This window comes from Hibiscus syriacus, unplaced genomic scaffold (genome assembly GCF_006381635.1).
Source record: "Hibiscus syriacus cultivar Baekdansim isolate YM2019G1 unplaced genomic scaffold, ASM638163v2 tig00110328_pilon, whole genome shotgun sequence".
Taxonomy (NCBI): Eukaryota; Viridiplantae; Streptophyta; class Magnoliopsida; order Malvales; family Malvaceae; genus Hibiscus; species Hibiscus syriacus.
The window spans coordinates 7,481,445-7,502,449 of NW_024062685.1; the positions used below are offsets into that span (position 1 = coordinate 7,481,445).

The 21,005-nt window shown below is 34.9% G+C and overlaps 1 protein-coding gene and 1 pseudogene across 1 annotated transcript; both read right to left on the reverse strand.

Annotated features, from left to right (window-relative positions):
* Positions 1-944: 944 nt before the first annotated feature.
* On the reverse strand, positions 945-14,821 carry LOC120118351. The gene is made up of 5 exons (XM_039138403.1): positions 14,706-14,821; positions 2,652-2,889; positions 1,952-2,005; positions 1,517-1,576; positions 945-1,205 (listed from the first exon to the last, which is right to left on the reverse strand). Exons 1-5 carry the CDS (start codon positions 14,819-14,821, stop codon positions 1,077-1,079), a joined length of 597 nt encoding a protein of 198 aa, XP_038994334.1. The 3' UTR covers positions 945-1,076.
* Positions 14,665-18,636, reverse strand: LOC120118272 (annotated as a pseudogene).
* Positions 18,637-21,005: the final 2,369 nt, after the last annotated feature.

The window sequence follows — 21,005 nt, forward strand, 5'->3', positions numbered from 1 at the left end:
TTAAATTTTTTTTTGTATGAGGTATACACAAATAAAATTTCAAGGTGAGAACCATAGTAAAATGGACTACTAATGTAAAGAAATTCGAATTATAGGGTAGACACATATACTTTGTATTCCCCACTGGTAATATACATATATATATATTAATAATATAAATTTTTCTTATGGGATAAATACAAATAAAAGTTTAGAGCGGACATCTTCAATAACATAAATAATTAACATTAAAAATTTAAATTTTATGATGAGCCCCACCCTAAAACCTATTTGCATATACCACTGATCATGAATAATGATTTTGAGTGATCAAATTACTCATATTTATTCTTAATATATATTCACTAAGAACACTCTCTTTCATTCTTTTAGAGTTCTGTTTCCGTTCTCTTTTAAATAATATTAAAATTAAAATTAGAATTTATAAAAAATGTTTAATCTCTTATAAGGATATTTTTATTTTTTATTTTTTTAAAAATAAGATTATTTTCAGGTACAGGAAGTTCAATCCTTTATTTCACCTTTCTATCAAATTTTCCCTTTTTATTATTTATTGTATATCTTTTACATTTTAATTAAACAATAACACTAAAAAATAAATATAAAATTCTTGTTTACCTTATGATTCAATATGTAACTCCTAATTTTTTTTTATTTTTGATATTGGTGTGTCTTGTAACTTCAAATTCTGTATAATTATTTTATGTTTGCTTTTCATATCAGTATTACTTTAAATTTTATTTATTATTAAGTTTTAAAACGTTCAATTTTAAATTTTAAGTCGATTATCATCTTGTTAATCTGAATATATATTATTGAACAATCATATATTTCGAGTCAGATTTAAAATATTACATTTTAATTACCGAATTTCAAGCTTAAAATCATGAATTCAGCTCGAGTTTATTGAACTCAACTCGGCTATAAAGCAAAGCCTTACATGATCATTTTGAACAATTTTTCTCCATCAAGAATATCAGCTTTTCACGTTTAACCACCATTCTTGAATAGTTGAATCAAAATAAAGGAACCGAGGACTTCAAAGACAAGTTTTTTTCAAAATCTAAATACGATAACTACACAAGAATGTCTTCTTCATCGTCGAAACTCAGGTTCAATGTTTGTAACTTGAATCCTGTACCCTGTATGAGTTCGACCAAATTGGATGCCACTCCAGTAGCTTGGACCGTTGTCTGTTTCATTAACTGAGAAAGAGAATAAAAGGGTCATTTTCTATGTGGTGAATACTGAAATACGTAAAAATCGGAAGGAACCGAAACTCGATGATAGGACCCTGGGATGGTAAGAAGAAAATGTATGACCCCTGATACTAAGTTGGGAGTTCTTGAGCACAGGGTCCCATAATGAAAACAGGAATTGTTTTGTTTAGATTTTGTTTATTTGACTATGAAGTCGAACTTTACGACCCCGTAGATCAAAGGTGTTCATGGGAAGTTATCTGAAATACTAAATACAATAAGTATATATATCGAGCAGCAACGAAAAGAACACTCACCTCAACAGTGTCGATACCCTCAAGGACTTGAACCTTCAAGTTCGAGATACCATCAGCTCCCTACAAGAAACAAACAAATCATCCCATCAGATTCGATTAAATCAATGTAACCTGCATCAATAATATCGATGGAAACATAGTTGTACAATTAAAAAGACATGATTAGTTTTTCCGGTTTTCTTTCCAGTAAGAGATAATACATGACAAACATGTGAATCTTTTCCTCTGCAAGAAACCATTTTCTGAGGGATTGAGTGAGAGACACTAGACTAAGATCGGGGTTCGGTCCTTCCGGATGAAATAAGAGGTTAGATTCCTCCCCGTCATTCAATTTGAAGATAGATCTATCAAGCTGCATATCAAAACGTTCAATTTCATCCGCAAGAGAAAAATGTTGTTGCTGTAATTTGCTTGAAATTAAAAGGCTTATTATACCTCTAGTGCCGTGGTCACCTTTGGAATTTCAGCTTCATTCAACATTCCATCTGCCTTCAAACAATCAAGATTGATTAATAGTGAGTAGTGACCTATGGATGAATAGTTCCAAGGGAAGAAATTTGCAGAGAAATATACATATAACCAAATAAATAATTTCAAGCAAAACTAGTCAATGGAACCGATTTCTGCTTAATTTCAAGAATTCATACTCTATGCATTAAGTAATAGAAAGATGCTCCCTTAGTGGAGATTCTTTAAGTATCACAAAACATTATACATTTTTGCAGAATTCAGTAACAGATACTATTTAACCATAACTGAGAAAGAAGTTCAAAATCCAGCATTATCTGAAGCAACCTTCTGACAAATATAATAATCATTACTTGAAAACACTAAAAAAATGAACTTTTACGTAATTAAGTATCAAAATAAAGCTTAGAACCCTGTTTAATTTCAAGGGTGCTCATGTTGTCCCATTTGAATACTGATATTTGCTTGGAAATGTAACATCTCTCTACTTAATAAAAAAAATTCACTCAACCGACAAAATTTCATTGCATCAAGAGAGGAAGTTTGCTAGTTCACATATAAAAGAAGCCAGCTCTGAATCACCATAGTTCAATTTCCCTTTTCGCAGACCAAAACAGCATTTAAAAAAATACAGAAATGGTATATACATAAAAAGAAAATCCAATACCTGGAAATGCATTCTGAAAGTGTCTGAAGGAGAGACAGGAACAGAAACCGAGTCTTGTTGCTCAGCAACAGCAGGTTCCTCTTGTTGGGAAACAGCTGTTTCTCCTTCTTCAGCAGACTTGAGTTTCCAAGTCCCATAAAGAGTTTTGGTCTTTACGGAGGATATGGATAAGCCGTTGGAAGAAAAGGAGCAGACTTTCGTCTGAAAAAGGACGGAATTAGGATAAAAAGATAGATTTTTCGGGAGATTTAAAATGTGTTTTGGATATTAGGCGTAAAGGGGTTGAAAATGCAGACACAGTTGCCATTTCCAAGGAAGCACGGGGACGACATAGAGGTGCCGTTTCAAGTATCCGATACGTTTCCGGCACTGGGAAGACACGGGGACGGCTGGGATACGTATCGGGGACGTATCACGGTGACAGGGTACGGTTAAACGATGTCGGAGACGTTTAACCTAAATTTGGGGACGTTTCGGGGACGACAAGTGACTTTCACATGCGTCCCCAGGTGCTTTTCGTCATTTTACTTTTAAAAAAAACTCACAACATCATAACCTAGTTGGAGCTTTCGGCAACAATCGGCAGCAACGAGCTTTATTTGGGTGGTGAAATTTGATTTGATACAGTTTCTGCTTTTTTTACCAAGCACACTGCTAGGATAAACTTGAACAAGCCAGATTTCTCTGTTGTTCTTTTGCTATAAGTATTTCAAGATCTTATAAATTATTTCGTACCAATATGGTAATTTGTTTATGGACATTTGTTTGCTCTCTCTCTATTTTTTTTCTTTATATGGTCGTGATAGTGCGAATGGACACAAAAGGATTTTCATTTCTTTCGGCAGTCTGTCTTTTTGCCATGGTTTTATTTCTCATTCTCAAAAACAGAATTGTGAAACTGTGAAGAGATTCTCTTCTGATAGGTTATATTGTATATTGATTTAGGTTACGAAGTTGTTGAAATACATTTTACAGATGCCCATGAAGGTAATCGGCGTCTAGGGATTTAATTAAACTGTTATAGGTGTTATTTTAGTTACTGCCATTTTGGGAACAATTGGATTGCCCATTCTTGATTGATATTGTTTCTGAAAGTCCACCCGGAAAAAAATGATAAGAAAAGAACATGGAGTTTTGAGTAGTGAAATCATGATTTTTTTTCAATAGGGATTTAATTAGGTGGGAGAAGCTGAAGAAAGATTCTTATATGGCTTTTGGTGAAAGCATTAACTGTTTTTTTTTAATTATAAATTCACTATTGATATGAAATTTTGAGTAGTAACTGGCTTTCATTGTGGATTTATGCTTCTTCTTTGTTCCCTTGTCTTTGCTAGCAAGCAACTACTGATATGTAGTTTTGAGTAGCAACGCACACTTCTTTTTTGTTTTTGTTTTTGTAATCCCCCGCCTTTGTTTGCAAGCAAATGACTATTGATATAGAGTTTCTATTGGCGAGTAGCAACTAACTTTCTTTTGTATTATACTTCAAGTGGAAAGTTGTAACACCCCCAACCCGTACCCGACCCGGATAGGAGTCAGAGATATTACATTAACTTTTAAAACACGACTCTTAACCAATAATAGCAAAATATTTGAACTTATATTAAGAAAATACAATAATATACATATTGTAATATAAGTTTATCAAAATGTTCAGAGCATACACAACTTAACCCTTTATTTACATGCCAACTGCCATTTACATAACAAAATGACCTACTGATTAAGTTGCTTCTGATCTGGTGGTTGCAGGAGTATTGCTGTCAAGCTGCTTCACCTGTCGCGTCTATTTTCTCGGATCCTACGTGTGAAACACTCACACGCTAAGTCATCGACTTAGTGAGACAGTAATAATAACAAGGCAATGTAATGAAAATGTCATGATCATATGAGATGAGATGCAAAACATGTACTTAATCAATGTAGTATACATCATCAATATCCATACCTGTAAGCGTATGACTGTAACATTCATGAATCTGTATTAATAAGTTTATTGGTCCATGATAGCATATTGAGAACCTAAGGTATCTGAGTAATGTGAGGTTGTGCACTATGCTGTCACCACAGCTCGTATAAATGCACCGAAGTGCCGCGTAGAATTGCACCGTAGTGCCATATAATGATGTCCATAAGGACCACATATAATTCCTTAAGAATCATATACATATACTAGGGATCAAGTATGTGTCTTTCCAAGACTTCACACATGTTCCACAGAATATATATATATCCCGAAGGACCGCGTAGAATTGCACCGTAGTGCCATATAATGATGTCTATAAGGACCACATAGAATTCCTTAAGAATCATATACATATACTAAGGATCAAGCATGCGTCTTTCAAGACTTCACACATGTTCCAAAGAATATACATATGTCCCGAAGGACCGCGTAGACCCTCTACCCTTGGCATGCCAACTATACCTATAGTTCTCATCTACATAACATGGGCTTTTACATTTCACGTAGTCTATATCGCATAGACATGTAATTTCTTACCTTTTCACATAGCTCATAACTTTTCCCACATATTCATGTCATATAATGCATTTCATATGAACTCATGTCATGTCTCATAATACAGAATATGCTCATGTACCAATATATAAAATCTAGACTTATCACAAGTCTAGAATGAAGTATATTTCTATAATCATGCTATGCATATGCACTCACCTATACTTCTTTGCCTTTTCCTCGATCGATCCTACTTGTAGATTGTTCCCGAACTCGTGTAGGCTCGGTATCTACATAAACATAATTTTCAAGAGGATCATCAGATGTCTATGTCTTGAAATTAAGCTTTAATAGCTTACTAATTTAAGAAATTAATAGCTTAGTCTTTCTTTCTTTTCTTCTTTTTTTTTCTCATGGGGGAATCGGTTCCCCCCCTGGGGGTATCGATTCCCCTCTAGCATTCTGGAAATTCATAGGGGGTATCGGTTCCCCTTAAATGGGTACCGATTCCCCTAGCCCGAAAATCCTATTTTGAGCTCGAAAATCCTTTCCTTTCAGCTCAAATATACATATTTCACTCCCTTTAATACTCTTAGCTTTCATACACTTACTTAAACTAATTATTATCCATTCAATACCTCTAAAACTAAGAAAACTACTCATCCATATAGAATTGAAGAATCTTACTCCAATTCCAACTTGTTCTAATTTCAATTCTATTACTTCATACTTCTTAATTAACTTATTGACAAGTCAAAAATCTTATTCAAACATCAAAAACTCATCCATATCAAAATTTCATCTAAAAACTCATTTTCCAAATCTATCTCTAAAACACTTATCTTGTTGTCTTAATGCCATATAAGCTTTCCTTTAGCTTATATAACATCCAAACTTCCATTTCCAATCTTAAAAATCAAAGAAACTACCAAGGTTCAGATTCTTACCTTTAGTTGCAAGCTTCACGTTTGGAGAAGGAAGAGAAGAAGATAAGAAAGAAGGAAGAAGAAATGAGAGGATTCTGGAAACCTTTGTTTCCTCCACAAGCCCCACGTGGGTTCTAATATAACCCCATAACATTTTTTTAATTATAATTTTTCCTTACAAATGACCCTTTTGTCCTTACATACATTTCATATTTACTAACCATTATTTTTTAACTATATAATTATTCTACTTTAATCACCAATTGTTGAAACTTTGCAAATTAATCACTAACCCGGCATGGAGGATGTTACAAATCTCCCTCCCTTAAGAAAATTCGTCCTCGAATTTTCAATAAGAAAAGAGATGGGGATACTGATTCCTCATATCCTCCTCACGCTCCCACGTTGCTTCTTCTACTTTGTGGTTTCTCCACAACACTTTGACCAAAGGAATAGTCTTGTTCCTCAATTGCTTAACTTCATGTGCTAAAATTTGAATCGGTTCTTCCTCATAAGTCATATCCGGTTGTACCTCGATCTCTTCTGGATTTACGATATGGGAGGGATCCGATCGATATCTTCGAAGCATTGAAACGTGAAAGACATCATGTATCTTTTCCATCTCAGGTGGTAAAGTTAGCTGATATGCTACAGGTCCTACTCTCTTTACAATCTCATATGGTCCAATAAACCGAGGACTCAATTTTCCTTTTCGACCAAATCTCAACACCTTCTTCCATGGGGACACTTTTAAAAACACTTTATCTCCAACTTGAAATTCAATTTCTTTCCTTTTTAGATTTGCATATGATTTCTGTCTGTCTGCTGCAGCTTTGAGATTACTCTGAATTATCTGGACCTTTTCTTCTACTTCCTGAATCAACTCAGGACCAAGCACTTCTTTATCTTTGAGCTCGTACTAGTTCAAAGGCGTACGACATTTCCTTCCATAAAGAGCTTCATAGGGAGCCATTTTAATACTCGACTGATAGCTATTGTTGTAAGCGAACTCTGCCAGCGGTAAATACTTTTCCCATGATCCTTTAAATTCCATTACGCATGCTCTCAACATATCTTCTGATATCTGAATAGTTCTCTCTGATTGCCCATCAGTCTGAGGATGAAAAGCCGTACTAAAGTTTAAAAGAGTTCCCAACGCTCCATGCAAAGATTTCCAGAATCTAGAAGTGAATCGAGGGTCTCGATCAGAGACTATGGAAACAGGTACTCCATGCAATCTAATAACTTCTCTAATATACAACTCTGCATACTTTTCCATAGAGAAATTCGTTCTAACTGGGAGGAAATGCGCTGACTTAGTTAATCGATCAACAATTACCCAGATTGATTCTCTTTTGTTCGGGGTCAAGGGTAACCCCGAAACAAAATCCATCATAACATTTTCCCATTTCCATTGAGGAATGAAAAGCGGTTGCAATAATCCTGATGGAACTTGATGCTCGGCTTTGACTTGTTGACATATCAAACACTTAGACACAAATTCGGTGATGCTTCGCTTCATCCCTGACCACCAAAATCGATCCTTCAAATCCATATACATCTTGGTTCCACCCGGGTGCATCGTTAACGGACTGCAATGAGCCTCTGATAAAATTTCTTTCTTCAAGTCGTCATTGTCGGGTATTACAATTCTTCCTTTACAATATAGATTTCCATCTGACTTAATCTCAAAGTTTTTAATCTCTTTGTTCTTTACTTGTTCAATTCTTTTCAAACACATTTCATCTTTACTTTGCAATTCTCCTATCCGTTCCAATCATACTGGTTTAAGGGTTAATTCTGCACAAAGACCACCGTCTCCCGTTAAAGATAATCTTGCATCCATAGCTCGTAAAGCTGCAAACGTCTTTCTACTCAGAGCATCTGCTACCACATTAGCCTTTCCGGGATGATAGTCAATTATCACATCATAATCCTTTAAAAACTCTACCCATCTACGTTGCCTCAAATTCAATTCTTTTTGAGTCATCAGGTACTTCAGGCTCTTATGATCCGTATATAAGTAACAACGCTCCCCATAAAGATAATGACGCCAAATCCTGAGAGCGAATACTACATCAGCCATTTCTAAATCATGAGTGGGGTAATTCCTTTCATGTGGTTTCAACTGTCTCGATGCATACGCTACCACCTTTCCTTCTTGCATTAATACACACCCCAACCCGTTATGGGATGCGTCACTGTATACTACAAAATTCTTGCCAGATTCCGGTTGAACCAATATCGGAGTTTCCGTCAGAATTCTCTTTAAAGCTTCGAAGCTTTCTTGACATTCAGAAGTCCAAACAAATGGTACGTTCTTTCTCATTAGCTTTGTTAGAGGCAGCACAATCATCGAAAAATTCTTAACGAATCTTCGATAGTAACCGGCAAGTCCAAGAAAACTCCGAACTTCAGACACATTCTTAGGAACTTCCCAATCCATTATAGCTTTAACCTTCTGAGGGTCTACTCTAATCCCAACTGCCGAGATCACATGCCCCAAGAAAATTACTTCCTTTAACCAGAACTCACATTTGGACAATTTCGCATAGAGATTTTTATTCCTGAGAATTTGCAACACTAGCCTCAAATGTGTGCTGTGCTCTTCATGGGATTTCGAGTACACCAGTATGTCATCAATAAAGACAACAACAAACTGGTCCAGATAGGGCTAAAAAATCTTGTTCATGAGATCCATGAAAGCAGCAGGTGCATTCGTTACTCCGAATGGCATTACGATGAATTCATAATGACCATATCTCGTTCTGAAAGCTGTCTTCGGAATATCTTTCTCCTGGATCTTCAATTGATGATAACCCGAACGTAGATCGATCTTCGAAAATACCGAAGCTCATTTTAGTTGATCAAACAAGTCATCAATGCGCGGAAGGGGATACTTGTTCTTAATGGTCACCTTATTAAGCTGTCGATAATCAATACAGAGACGCATTGATCCATCATTCTTTTTAACAAATAACACCGGAGCTCCCCAAGGTGACACACTTGGTCGAATAAATCCTTTTTCTAACAAATCTTGCAATTGATTCTTTAACTCTTGCAATTCTTTTGGAGCCATTCTATAAGGTGCCATTGCAATTGGAGCGGTTCCTGGCATTACTTCAATTTGAAATTCTACCTCTCTATCCGGAGGTAATCCTGGCAATTCAACAGGAAAAACATCAGGGAACTCTCGAACTATTGGAATTTCCTCTAACCTTTTCTCTTGAGCTCTTGAATCAATCACATTTGCAAGAAAACCCTGACATCCTTGTAGCAATAATTTCTTGGCAGACATCACTGATATTACATTTGCTAAAGGATTACACATTTCACTGATCACATTAACTTCTATTCCTTCTGGACTCTTCAGGGTTACCTTTTTCAATCTACAGTCGACATTCCCATAATAATGAAACAACCAATCCATTCCCATAATCACTTCAAACTCGTCAAAGGGTAATTCCATCAGATTAGCAGGGAATTCAATTCCCTGAACCTTTATGGGACACCCCTTACAAACTTTGTCCACCTGAGTACTATACCCTAACGGATTAGTTACTATCATCACATTACTCGTAGCTTCTATAGGAATCCTCAACTCCTTTACTAACTTACTGGTAATATAAGAATAATTAGAACCCGGATCAATCAGCACCAATACTAATTTATCATACAACTGAAAAGTACCCGCTATAACATCAGGGTCATCACGGTCTTCACTTGTCTTTAGATTGTATACTCGAGCAGTGGATCGAACTTCAGGTTGAGCAGAGAATTCAGACGGGTTCCTTCCTCTGCCTCTTCCTCGTCCTCTTTGTGAGGAAGAACCAACTCTTCCAGATGGTGCAGGCTCACTAACAATCAAAGGGTAATCCCGAATAAAATGTCCGGCATCTCCGCATCGAAAACAAGTCCCAGCAGCCATACGACAAGCCCCATAATGGTTTTTCCCACAGTGCTGACACTGTCTCCCTTGACTCGGAGTAGATCTCCCAGCACCAGATTCCACTGACTGCGTCTGTCTAGGTCTTGCCTGACTTGCTCCCCTAGCAGACGATGCAACTGATTCTGATCTAGTTTGCGATCGAAATCCCGAGTCTCTTCCCCTTTTTGTTGGTACTGAGCTAGAAGAAGTAGTCGTCCTCTTTGATGTCTGAACTCTTGAGTCCCCAAATCGTTCATTCTAAGCCCTTTCAAGAGCTTTTGCACGATTGATCACCTCCTGGAACGAGGACAAGTTTAATACTATTAACATTTCTTTAAGTCTAGGGCGCAAGCCCTCCACGAACCATTCGCAAGCATCTTTTTCAGTAGGCACAAGCTCAGCTGCAAACCTGCTCAGCTTATTAAACTCACATTCGTACTCATACACAGAGCGGCTCATCTGCTTCAAATTCATAAACTCCTGATTCATTTGTCGGATAAATTGATCTCCAATATACTTGTTTTTAAATTCTTCTAAAAACAAAGACCAAGTCAACTGATCGGTTGACATCCTCATGGTGACGTTCGTCCACCATATCCTCGCCTGACCCTTCAATAAAGATACAGCTCCATCTAATTTCTCCACTTCGGAACAGTGGAGACCATCTAACATGATTTTCAAATCATTCAACCAAAGATCCGCTGACACTGGACCTTCCTCAGCTTCTCCCTTAAATTCGGGAGCTCCTAAACCTCTCAACTCTTTTGCTACATTAATTCTTTGAGTTAGTGGAGCAGGAGGTTGAAGACGCGTCAGAATAGCGTCTAACGTTCTGAAGAACGTATCTTGATCTTGCACAGGCACTCCTTGAGATGCCTGTTCTTCACCTTGCATGGCCAGGGCAGGTGAATTACTGCTTTCAGCATGCCTATCTTCTCCCGCTTCACTTCGGGAGCTATTATGTCCGGACATCTAATAAGAATAAACACATTGTTCTATTAGCAAAACAACATACTCATACTATACCAGATCAGAAGTTCTCACTATTTGTTGGCATGTATTCCATTTAAAGACTCTATAGACTCTGGTTTATGCCTAGAATCGGCTAAACCATAGCTCTGATACCATTAAATGTAACACCCCCAACCCGTACCCGACCCGGATAGGAGTCAGAGATATTACATTAACTTTTAAAACACGACTCTTAACCAATAATAGCAAAATATTTGAACTTATATTAAGAAAATACAATAATATACATATTGTAATATAAGTTTATCAAAATGTTCAGAGCATACACAACTTAACCCTTTATTTACATGCCAACTGCCATTTACATAACAAAATGACCTACTGATTAAGTTGCTTCTGATCTGGTGGTTGCAGGAGTAATGCTGTCAAGCTGCTTCACCTGTCGCGTCTATTTTCTCGGATCCTACGTGTGAAACACTCACACGCTAAGTCATCGACTTAGTGAGGCAGTAATAAAAACAAGGCAATGTAATGAAAATGTCATGATCATATGAGATGAGATGCAAACATGTACTTAATCAATGTAGTATACATCATCAATATCCATACCTGTAAGCGTATGACTGTAACATTCATGAATCTGTATTAATAAGTTTATTGGCCCATGATAGCATATTGAGAACCTAAGGTATCTGAGTAATGTGAGGTTGTGCACTATGCTGTCACCACAGCTCGTATAAATGCACCGAAGTGCTGCGTAGAATTGCACCGTAGTGCCATATAATGATGTCCATAAGGACCACATATAATTCCTTAAGAATCATATACATATACTAGGGATCAAGTATTTGTCTTTCCAAGACTTCACACATGTTCCACAGAATATATATATATCCCGAAGGACCGCGTAGAATTGCACCGTAGTGCCATATAATGATGTCCATAAGGACCACATAGAATTCCTTAAGAATCATATACATATACTAAGGATCAAGCATGTGTCTTTCAAGACTTCACACATGTTCCAAAGAATATACATATGTCCCGAAGGACCGCGTAGACCCTCTACCCTTGGCATGCCAACTATACCTATAGTTCTCATCTACATAACATGGGCTTTTACATTTCACGTAGTCTATATCGCGTAGACATGTAATTTCTTACCTTTTCACATAGCTCATAACTTTTCCCACATATTCATGTCATATAATGCATTTCATATGAACTCATGTCATGTCTCATAATATAGAATATGCTCATGTACCAAGATATAAAATCTAGACTTATCACAAGTCTAGAATGAAGTATATTTCTATAATCATGCTATGCATATGCACTCACCTATACTTCTTTGCCTTTTCCTCGATCGATCCTACTTGTAGATTGTTCCCGAACTCGTGTAGGCTCGGTATCTACATAAACATAATTTTCAAGAGGATCATCAGATGTCTATGTCTTGAAATTAAGCTTTAATAGCTTACTAATTTAAGAAATTAATAGCTTAGTCTTTCTTTCTTTTCTTCTTTTTTTTTTTCTCATGGGGGAATCGGTTCCCCCCTGGGGGTATCGATTCCCCTCTAGCATTCTGGAAATTCATAGGGGGTATCAGTTCCCCTTAAATGGGTACCGATTCCCCTAGCCCGAAAATCCTATTTTGAGCTCGAAAATCCTTTCCTTTCAGCTCAAATATACATATTTCACTCCCTTTAATACTCTTAGCTTTCATACACTTACTTAAACTTATTATTATCCATTCAATACCTCTAAAACTAAGAAAACTACTCATCCATATAGAATTGAAGAATCTTACTCCAATTCTAACTTGTTCTAATTTCAATTCTATTACTTCATACTTCTTAATTAACTTATTGACAAGTCAAAAATCTTATTCAAATATCAAAAACTCATCCATATCAAAATTTCATCTAAAAACTCATTTTCCAAATCTATCTCTAAAACACTTATCTTATTGTCTTAATGCCATATAAGCTTTCCTTTAGCTTATATAACATCCAAACTTCCATTTCCAATCTTAAAAATCAAAGAAACTACCAAGGTTCAGATTCTTACCTTTAGTTGCAAGCTTCACGTTTGGAGAAGGAAGAGAAGAAGATAAGAAAGAAGGAAGAAGAAATGAGAGGATTCTGGAAACCTTTGTTTCCTCCACAAGCCCCACGTGGGTTCTAATATAACCCCATAACATTTTTTTAATTATAATTTTTCCTTACAAATGACCCTTTTGTCCTTACATACATTTCATATTTACTAACCATTATTTTTTTAACTATATAATTATTCTACTTTAATCACCAATTGTTGAAACTTTGCAAATTAATCACTAACCCGACATGGAGGATGTTACAAAAGTAGCAAATGATTATTACTCTTTGTTTGTTCCCTTGCATTTGATAGCAAATAAATGATATTTGAACGTTTTGGTTTTTTGTTGTTTGCTTTAGAACAATTACGTTCAACTTTTAACATGTGTCATGCTAAAATGTTTCGTCAAGATGTAGTTCAACTATAGTTGAGGGTCAGTTCGGATATTTGCACCTAAATTTCCCATAGTTGTTCACAGAGGAATTTTGCATCTGTGCTAAACTAATGTTATGTGCTAAACAGAAGAGTGAGATCTCTCTCTGAAACCTATCTTAAGCGACTTTCACATAAACTGATTGAATTTTGGATCTTTTCTTTATGATGTTGGCTTTTTTAACATGAATTCAGGAATTAAAGGGGAGAGCATTAGTTAAGGGGCTGTTGTATAGATATGCTAAGATATTTTATTTTCTTATTAGTTGTTTTATATTCGTCCGAGGATTTGGTTCATGTGAATGTTGTTTTATGATGAACATCTCTTTTCGCCTTTTATATTCGCATGCTTTATTTTCAATTACATTCAATTGATGCATGATATCTAAACTTAATATTGTTGTTTGAGTCTTGATATTTGAGTTTATTTATGATTTTTTATATATAATTATAATTTTAAAATTATTTTATATGTCGTACCCTTGCCGTCCCCGTACCCTATAATTTTAAAAATTACCGTTTCCCGTCCCCGTATCATCCCGTACCCGTATCAGTGCAACATAGGCCATTTCTTTCCTTTTTGTTCATCAAATTTCTGCTTTTGGATGAGAAGTGGAACAGGAAGGATTGAGTTTATTGTATCATCCGAAGCCGAGGGGCTTATGTTTCTTTCTTGTTGGGCTCTCTTGTCCTTCCATATCCAGTGGAAAAGGGTTGTTTGAACCTTTCGAATAAGAATTGGACAAGGGCCATTTTCTTTATAGGCCCTTGGATGTTTTTGATGCATTCATACAACTTGATATAGGCTTTGATATTTTTTTTCCTTTTTATTATTATTATTATTATTTTTGTATAGTAGATTCGTTTGTTTATTTCTTAACTAGCATTACTGATTGTATAAGAAAAACAACCAAGTTATTCCGACTTCAATGACTGTTAAATTCATATATGTATAGGCCATTAACGTGTTAAGTTTTTTTCTTCTTCATGTAATTGAGGTTTTCGGAAACTCGTATTTCTATGCTTAGTCTGAACATACATATCGAATACGTGCATTTCGAACGAAACATAAAGAAGGAGCTCCCGGTAACAGTAATGTAGAGAGCAGTGGATTGGATCGACAAGCACGACAATATAAAGGGAAACTTTTAAGCAATTATCTTGTTTATCAGTTAATGCCTTATTCTACCATCAGTTCTTCCAGCTAAATAAAATGAGGAAATTTGACATTCCACCTGCACCAATAAGCGATGGATCCGTTTGTATCAGTCTCCAATGCAGTGCCGAGGAATTTCAAGTCTCCAACAGCTCCTAATCTCCATGTAAAACTATTGCGTCTCATCACAGCCATTTCTGAATACACTTGTGTACAAGATCGTGAATTAAAACATTCAAGGATTATCGGTTTGATAGAATTTTTAAGATGAATTAGCCCACCGATAAGTCCTCTACATGTAAACCAATCGTTTCCGACTGTAAGTTACGTCTCAAAGTCCAGGCATGCTTGTTGCTCGTCATAGATAACTCTCCGCTGGCAGTATCTTCAGTAACTTGCCAAGGTCATAAGACTTGAAATCCTTCCCAAAACACAAGCTTATATCCAAGGCAGTTTTCCCATCCTGAAATGCAGCAACTCTAGAGCATCAAATTTACATCCATCAATAGCAGAAAGCTATATGTTTCTCGGATTTAGGACATCTGCGTTCGAGACGGATATGTTTTCATTTTTTTTGTTGGTATTGTAAAGAATGCATTAGACATGAGTTTCAAGCATAAGTACTTCTAGAAAAATGAAGAGTCGGAGTAACAAAGGTATAAAGGAAAACTGCATGATTCATGTTTCCTTGTCATGATCATAACCATTTGATGGCAATATAGCAGGGAAATGATACATTATTTATCAGCAAGTGCTAAAAATAGTGCTGAAATATGCACAAAACCAGAAAACAAAGTGAAAACTTTTATTCATTATACAAATCATTAACATAAACGTGAATGGTAAGGAAAAGGTTAGAGCTAAGCAGCCCCTTGTACGGAGTTTATAGTTACTGGTTCTAAAGAAAACTAGGCATTATATTTCTGAATAGGGCTCCCCAATGTTATTTGGTCTTAGGTGTGGGTGTCTGATATGCGCATGTTGTTAGGAGTTAGTGTTGGTTCGTGTATCGTTAGTTCTCAGCTTTTATAAACCCGACACTAACTCCTAGCAAACGTGTCCAACATGGGTATTTTCAATGTATTTGGGAGTTCTTTAGAAGGTTATATCCCCTTACTTTTGACCAAGTATGTGTCAGGCAGACATGGGATTGTCACTTTAACTATATTGGTTACCTTGTTTTTTCTGGTCTTATCCGCACCAATGATCAACAAAACTTTTGCTATATCTCTATTTCTACTTTGCACAGCAATGTGCAACGGTGTCCATCCATCCTGTACAAAGGGGTTGCAAAAGAACTTAGAAGCAAAGCGACAAGAAAAATACAATAAATGTGTCGAGAAAATTTACATGCAACTCACTCTATCGGCAACATTGACTTCAACATCATATTTCAGCAATAATTTCACAGTTTGCAAAGCACCAACATTAACTGCATAATGAAGCGGGGTAGCACCATCCTGTTATTGGGATAAAGAGAGAACAGAATGATACCTCACCTTATCTTTGACATGCGGATTTGCACCTTTTCGTAAAAGATGACTGATTACAGCCTCCTTTTTACCAATAATTGCCTTACGAAGAGCAGTGTGACCATCCTGTCTCATCATACAGAAATTAGATACAATATGCTAGAAACTGGCTAACGGAGAATTTAGATATTAAATTTTGGTATGAACAAGATTTACCTTATCCACTTCATCAATGTTAGCCCATTTTCAAGTAGCTTATCCATAGAATGTATCTGCAATGATAGTGCAAGAGTTTGAAGTGGCTTCCATTTAGCCTGGAAATCCGATTTACAAGAAATTAAATGATCAGTCCATAAAAATGTCAGGGATACTTGAAAATAAAACTGTTATGTAACGAAACATGAAAGTATTCAAAATTACGGTCAATGTTTTCCTCAGGTTAGGAGAGGCATTCTGCTGCAGAATTGCTTTCTCTTTGGGTCCCAAAAGCTGCTCAACCTCTGCAAATGATCAAACATCCTCATACAGTTCATCTTTGGTAAATAATATGTAGGATAACACATAAAAAGTAGTTATATCACAAGGATATCTGACAAGTACATTGAAGAAGACAACCAGTGCAAATGAATTAAAGATATAACTCCACGCTTTCCCGGAAAAGAAAGAAATCGGACTATGGTCAATTATATTAGTTTGAAGGCTTAAGAATCAAGCTGCAATATAAGTCATCAACCAACTAGATACCAACTGGGTCTAAATGGAGACTATTAATTAAAACAAAGATTACATCTTCATACAAAAAGAGGAATCATATTATAGATCAGAAGAAAAATATAACTCTGCACCAGTTATTTTCAGATTCATAAAAGATGAAAAAACTGTACATCTCCCTATCCAACACAAAAAGGATGGGAAAAATTTTCCTTACGAATTACTCTACAAGAATTAAATCATAAGAGGTTTTGAATCAATAAAAGTAACATCTTTACCTATGTTATTCGGACTTGACTACGAGTATCAAATACGTGTATGTGCCTGACACAAGAAAGTTAAATTATTTTTCTAAGTTTTTCATGTATTTGGAGAAGATCATTTCTCATATAAAGTCCAGATATGCATTGGACACTGATGTCGGACGAGGGCAATAAAAAAGAGTATAAACAATGTAGATTTACAATTCAATGGATCCCCTTCACTGCCGCTCATTTAAACTGGAATTTGAACGACTATCACCACAAGAATCATTTTCAATTACTCAAGTCTCACTCAAATCACCACATTCTAATTTCATATTTTGAAGGCATATGAAATAATAAGGTATGTACATATCTTTTACACAAGGATCGGATATAACATGCAGAATCACTGAATATGTCCTCAAGCCTGGTTAGAGAGCACAAATAACTTAGGAAATCATCATGGAATCCAGTTAGTTACTAAACAACTACTCAGAATATCAAATTAAATAATAATAAAAACAAACAAAATTCTCATGTACAATCAAATAACAAAAACAATTGTTTACAGAAGTATGTTCATTTCCAATAGAGAAAAAAACCCCACCTTTGACAAGGTCTTCCTCGTACTAATTCGTTGTATAGTTATCAACAACCCCAACAGGATTTCCTTGTTGAAAACCAGACCCATCATTCTCTTTTTCTTGTTCTACATAATCATCGTCATCTTCATATTCACTTCCACTTCCATCGTCTGGGTCTTCCCACATTCCATCTGCCTTCAAACAATCAAGACTGATTAATAGCGACCTATGACTGGATAGTTCCAAGGGAAGAAATTTGTAGATACATATAACCATATAGACAATTTCAAGCAAGACTAATCAATAAACCAATTTCTGCTTAATTTCAAGAATTCAAACTTCTATGCATTAAGTAATAGAAAGATGCTCCCCTAGTAGAGATTTTTTTTAAAATATCACAAAGCATTATACATTTTTCCAGAATTCAGTAACAAATAGTTAAACATTTAAGCATAAGTTAGAAAGAAGTTCAAAATCCAGAATTATCTAAAGCAACCTTTTGACAAATATAATAACTCTCCATTACTCAACGAAAAACTAAAAACAAAGTGAACTTTTACATAATTAACAAAATAAAACTTACTTCAACTTAATTCGCTCAACCGACAAAATTCCATTGCATCAAGAGAGGGACTTCGATAGTTCACATATAAAAGAAGCCAGCTCAGAATCAGCATAGTTCAATTTTCCTTTTCGCAGACCAAAATAGCATAAAAAAATACAGAAATGGTATATATATGTATATATATATATAAAGAAAATCCATTACCTGGAAGTGCATTCTGGGAGTGTCTGAAGGAGAAACAGGAACAGAAACCGAGTCTTGTCGCTCAGCAACAGCAGGTTTCTCTTGTTCTGAAACAGCTGTTTCTCCTTCTTCAGCAGACTTGAGTTTCCATGTCCCATAAAGAGTTTTGGTCTTTCCGGAGGATAAGGATAAGCTGTTGGAAGGAAAGGAGCAAACTTTCATCTAAAAAAAATGGAATTGGGATAAAAGGAGAGATTTTTAGGAGATTTAAATTGGATTTTGGATATTAAACGTAAAGGGGTTGAAAATGCGGAGACTGTTGCCATTTCTTTCCTCTGTTCTTCAAATTTGTAAATGAACTTTGTTGCCGTTTATTTATTAAATGAACGAATATTATTAAAATTTTTTATTCGTTGAATTAAATGAACGAATATGAATATATGTCTCGTTCGTTCATTTACGTTCGTGAACGTTTGATTATGTTCGTTCGGTTATGTTCGTTTATGTTCATTCATTTATGTTTAACTCAATCTTCTTAAATCAATTTTGGTGATCAATTTTGTAAGTATCTTAAAAATATTAATTAATATGATATTCTGATTATCAACTCTATAATTAACTCAATTTTATTTGGAGATTAAATCAAATATGTTAACCCGTGAGACACCTTTCACCTATATTCATTTTCTTTTTTTTTTCTCAAACCCTAGTGTTCACTGGAGAGTGGAGACATCGCTAAAAGCTTCAAAACAAGTTATATTATAGTGCAATATAAAGTTTTACAGATCTGTTTTCATCTCTTTCTTTGTTTTATTTGACTTAATAGTTGATATGTAAAGTTATTGCGGATATCTTCACATCTAAAACTCAAAAAAACATCATACTTCTTTCTAGAAATAGATGGGAAGATAAAAATAACAATCGGAAGTATATGAGCATAAGTAAAGAGAAAATTATATAGAATTTTCCAGAAAACAAAATAAAGGTTTCTATGCAATTTCTGAAAAAGAGTGTAATAATGGAAGTAATGAATTTTTCAGGAAGAACTAATTAATAAGTAGAAAATACACTTTGACAATGAACTTTTGTTTTCATAGTTTTTGTGTGACATTTAGTTGTGGAGTAAACTGTAGGTACGTTAAATTTTTGAATGTTGGTTTAACAATAATATCAGTTACGATATATATCATCGAATGGACTCTGGATCTATGTTATTGCCTTGTAGTCTAATTTGTACCGTTCGAAATCTTCATGTTGTTAAATTTTCTACTCTGCCAACGGAAAAAACCATTATTAACAAACCTCACTAAAGTCTGACATTAATGTCACAAAACTTTTAGCCGACGAATTTATTAGAATAACATAGTAGAAAATGATTGTTTATATGTAATCATGACCACTAAGATAAATGTTATAGCGTTAAATTAAAGTCGTGTGAATCAGTTAATATCTTTAAAAGATCGATCGAAATATTTAATATATTCAAACATTTCATCACTACTAATCAGCTCTTACGCTATTTATCACTGTAGATTTGGTTGATTTGCATTGTCGACTATTTTTCATGAAAGAACAATGGAATGTAAGGTCTCCAACGTTTATGTTCATGTTCATTATGTTCGTTTATGTTCATGTTCGTTTATGTTTTTTTATTTATTAAATGAACGAACATGAACAAATTATATTCCTTAATAAACGAACATGAACAAAAAAAATTTATTCGTTTATGTTCGTGTTCATTTATGTTCGTTTATTTATTAAATGAACGAATATGAACATACTTCCGTTCGTATGCGTTCGGTTCGTTTACAGATCTATTTGTATGAGAACTGAGAAGTGGAACAGGATGGATCGAGTTTATTGCATTATCCGAACCCGTGTTATGAAGAAGAGGGGATCTTCTTTTGGTTCTCTCTCTCTCTCTCTCTCTATCCCCCCCTTCAATATCATTGGGTATCATCTGTCCATGTTTGAACCAGACTTTCGTTATGAGTTGGACAAGGCCCATTCTTCCTTTATAGACCCTTAGATACTGTTGATGCATTTATATAGGAAGAATTAATAATGAGTGTTATACATCGATGTTCATTATTAATATTCCTTTCTTATTATTTTTATTTATAATTAACTAAATAAATCATCTTAATAAATTAATTTGTTCACACGTTAAATATTCATTAGATACATTTTTATAAATGTCAACCCCTAAGTTTAGTGAGTAAACTGATCCCGATTGTTCAATCATTTGATAACAACAATCATTATTTGATAAATGAACACTATAAGTCAAACTCAATAGAATTTGATCAATTTTTTTTTATTTTGTCGTTAAGGTGGAGAACTGAACTAAAAATTTTCTTTCTTTATCATTGATCGAATTATTGTCCGTGACCCATGATTCTACTTTATCATCAATTCAATCATCGTTCACTTTTTTTTCTTATCAATGAAGAAATTTTTTACTTATGTGATTTTAATGTCTCGTTTTTCTTAAAAAAATGTTTCCATTGATGGAATTTTGTATGCTAGTTATGAGAGAAAGAATAAAATTATTTCAAAAACATAATGATAAATAGAATTAATTACCTTTTAAATTTTCTAATATTTTGAAATAACATA

Excerpts from the sequence above, each read along its gene's own strand:
- LOC120118351 (XM_039138403.1), bottom strand. The coding sequence starts at position 14,821 with ATGGCTGTGATGAGACGCAATAGTTTTACATGGAGATTAGGAGCTGTT. Across the intron at positions 2,890-14,705 it reads TCCATCGCTTATTGGTGCAG|AAATCTATCTTTTTATCCTA; the intron begins GTGGAATGTCAA and ends AAATCTCCCGAA. Across the intron at positions 1,206-1,516 it reads AGGGTATCGACACTGTTGAG|TTAATGAAACAGACAACGGT; the intron begins GTGAGTGTTCTT and ends TCTCTTTCTCAG.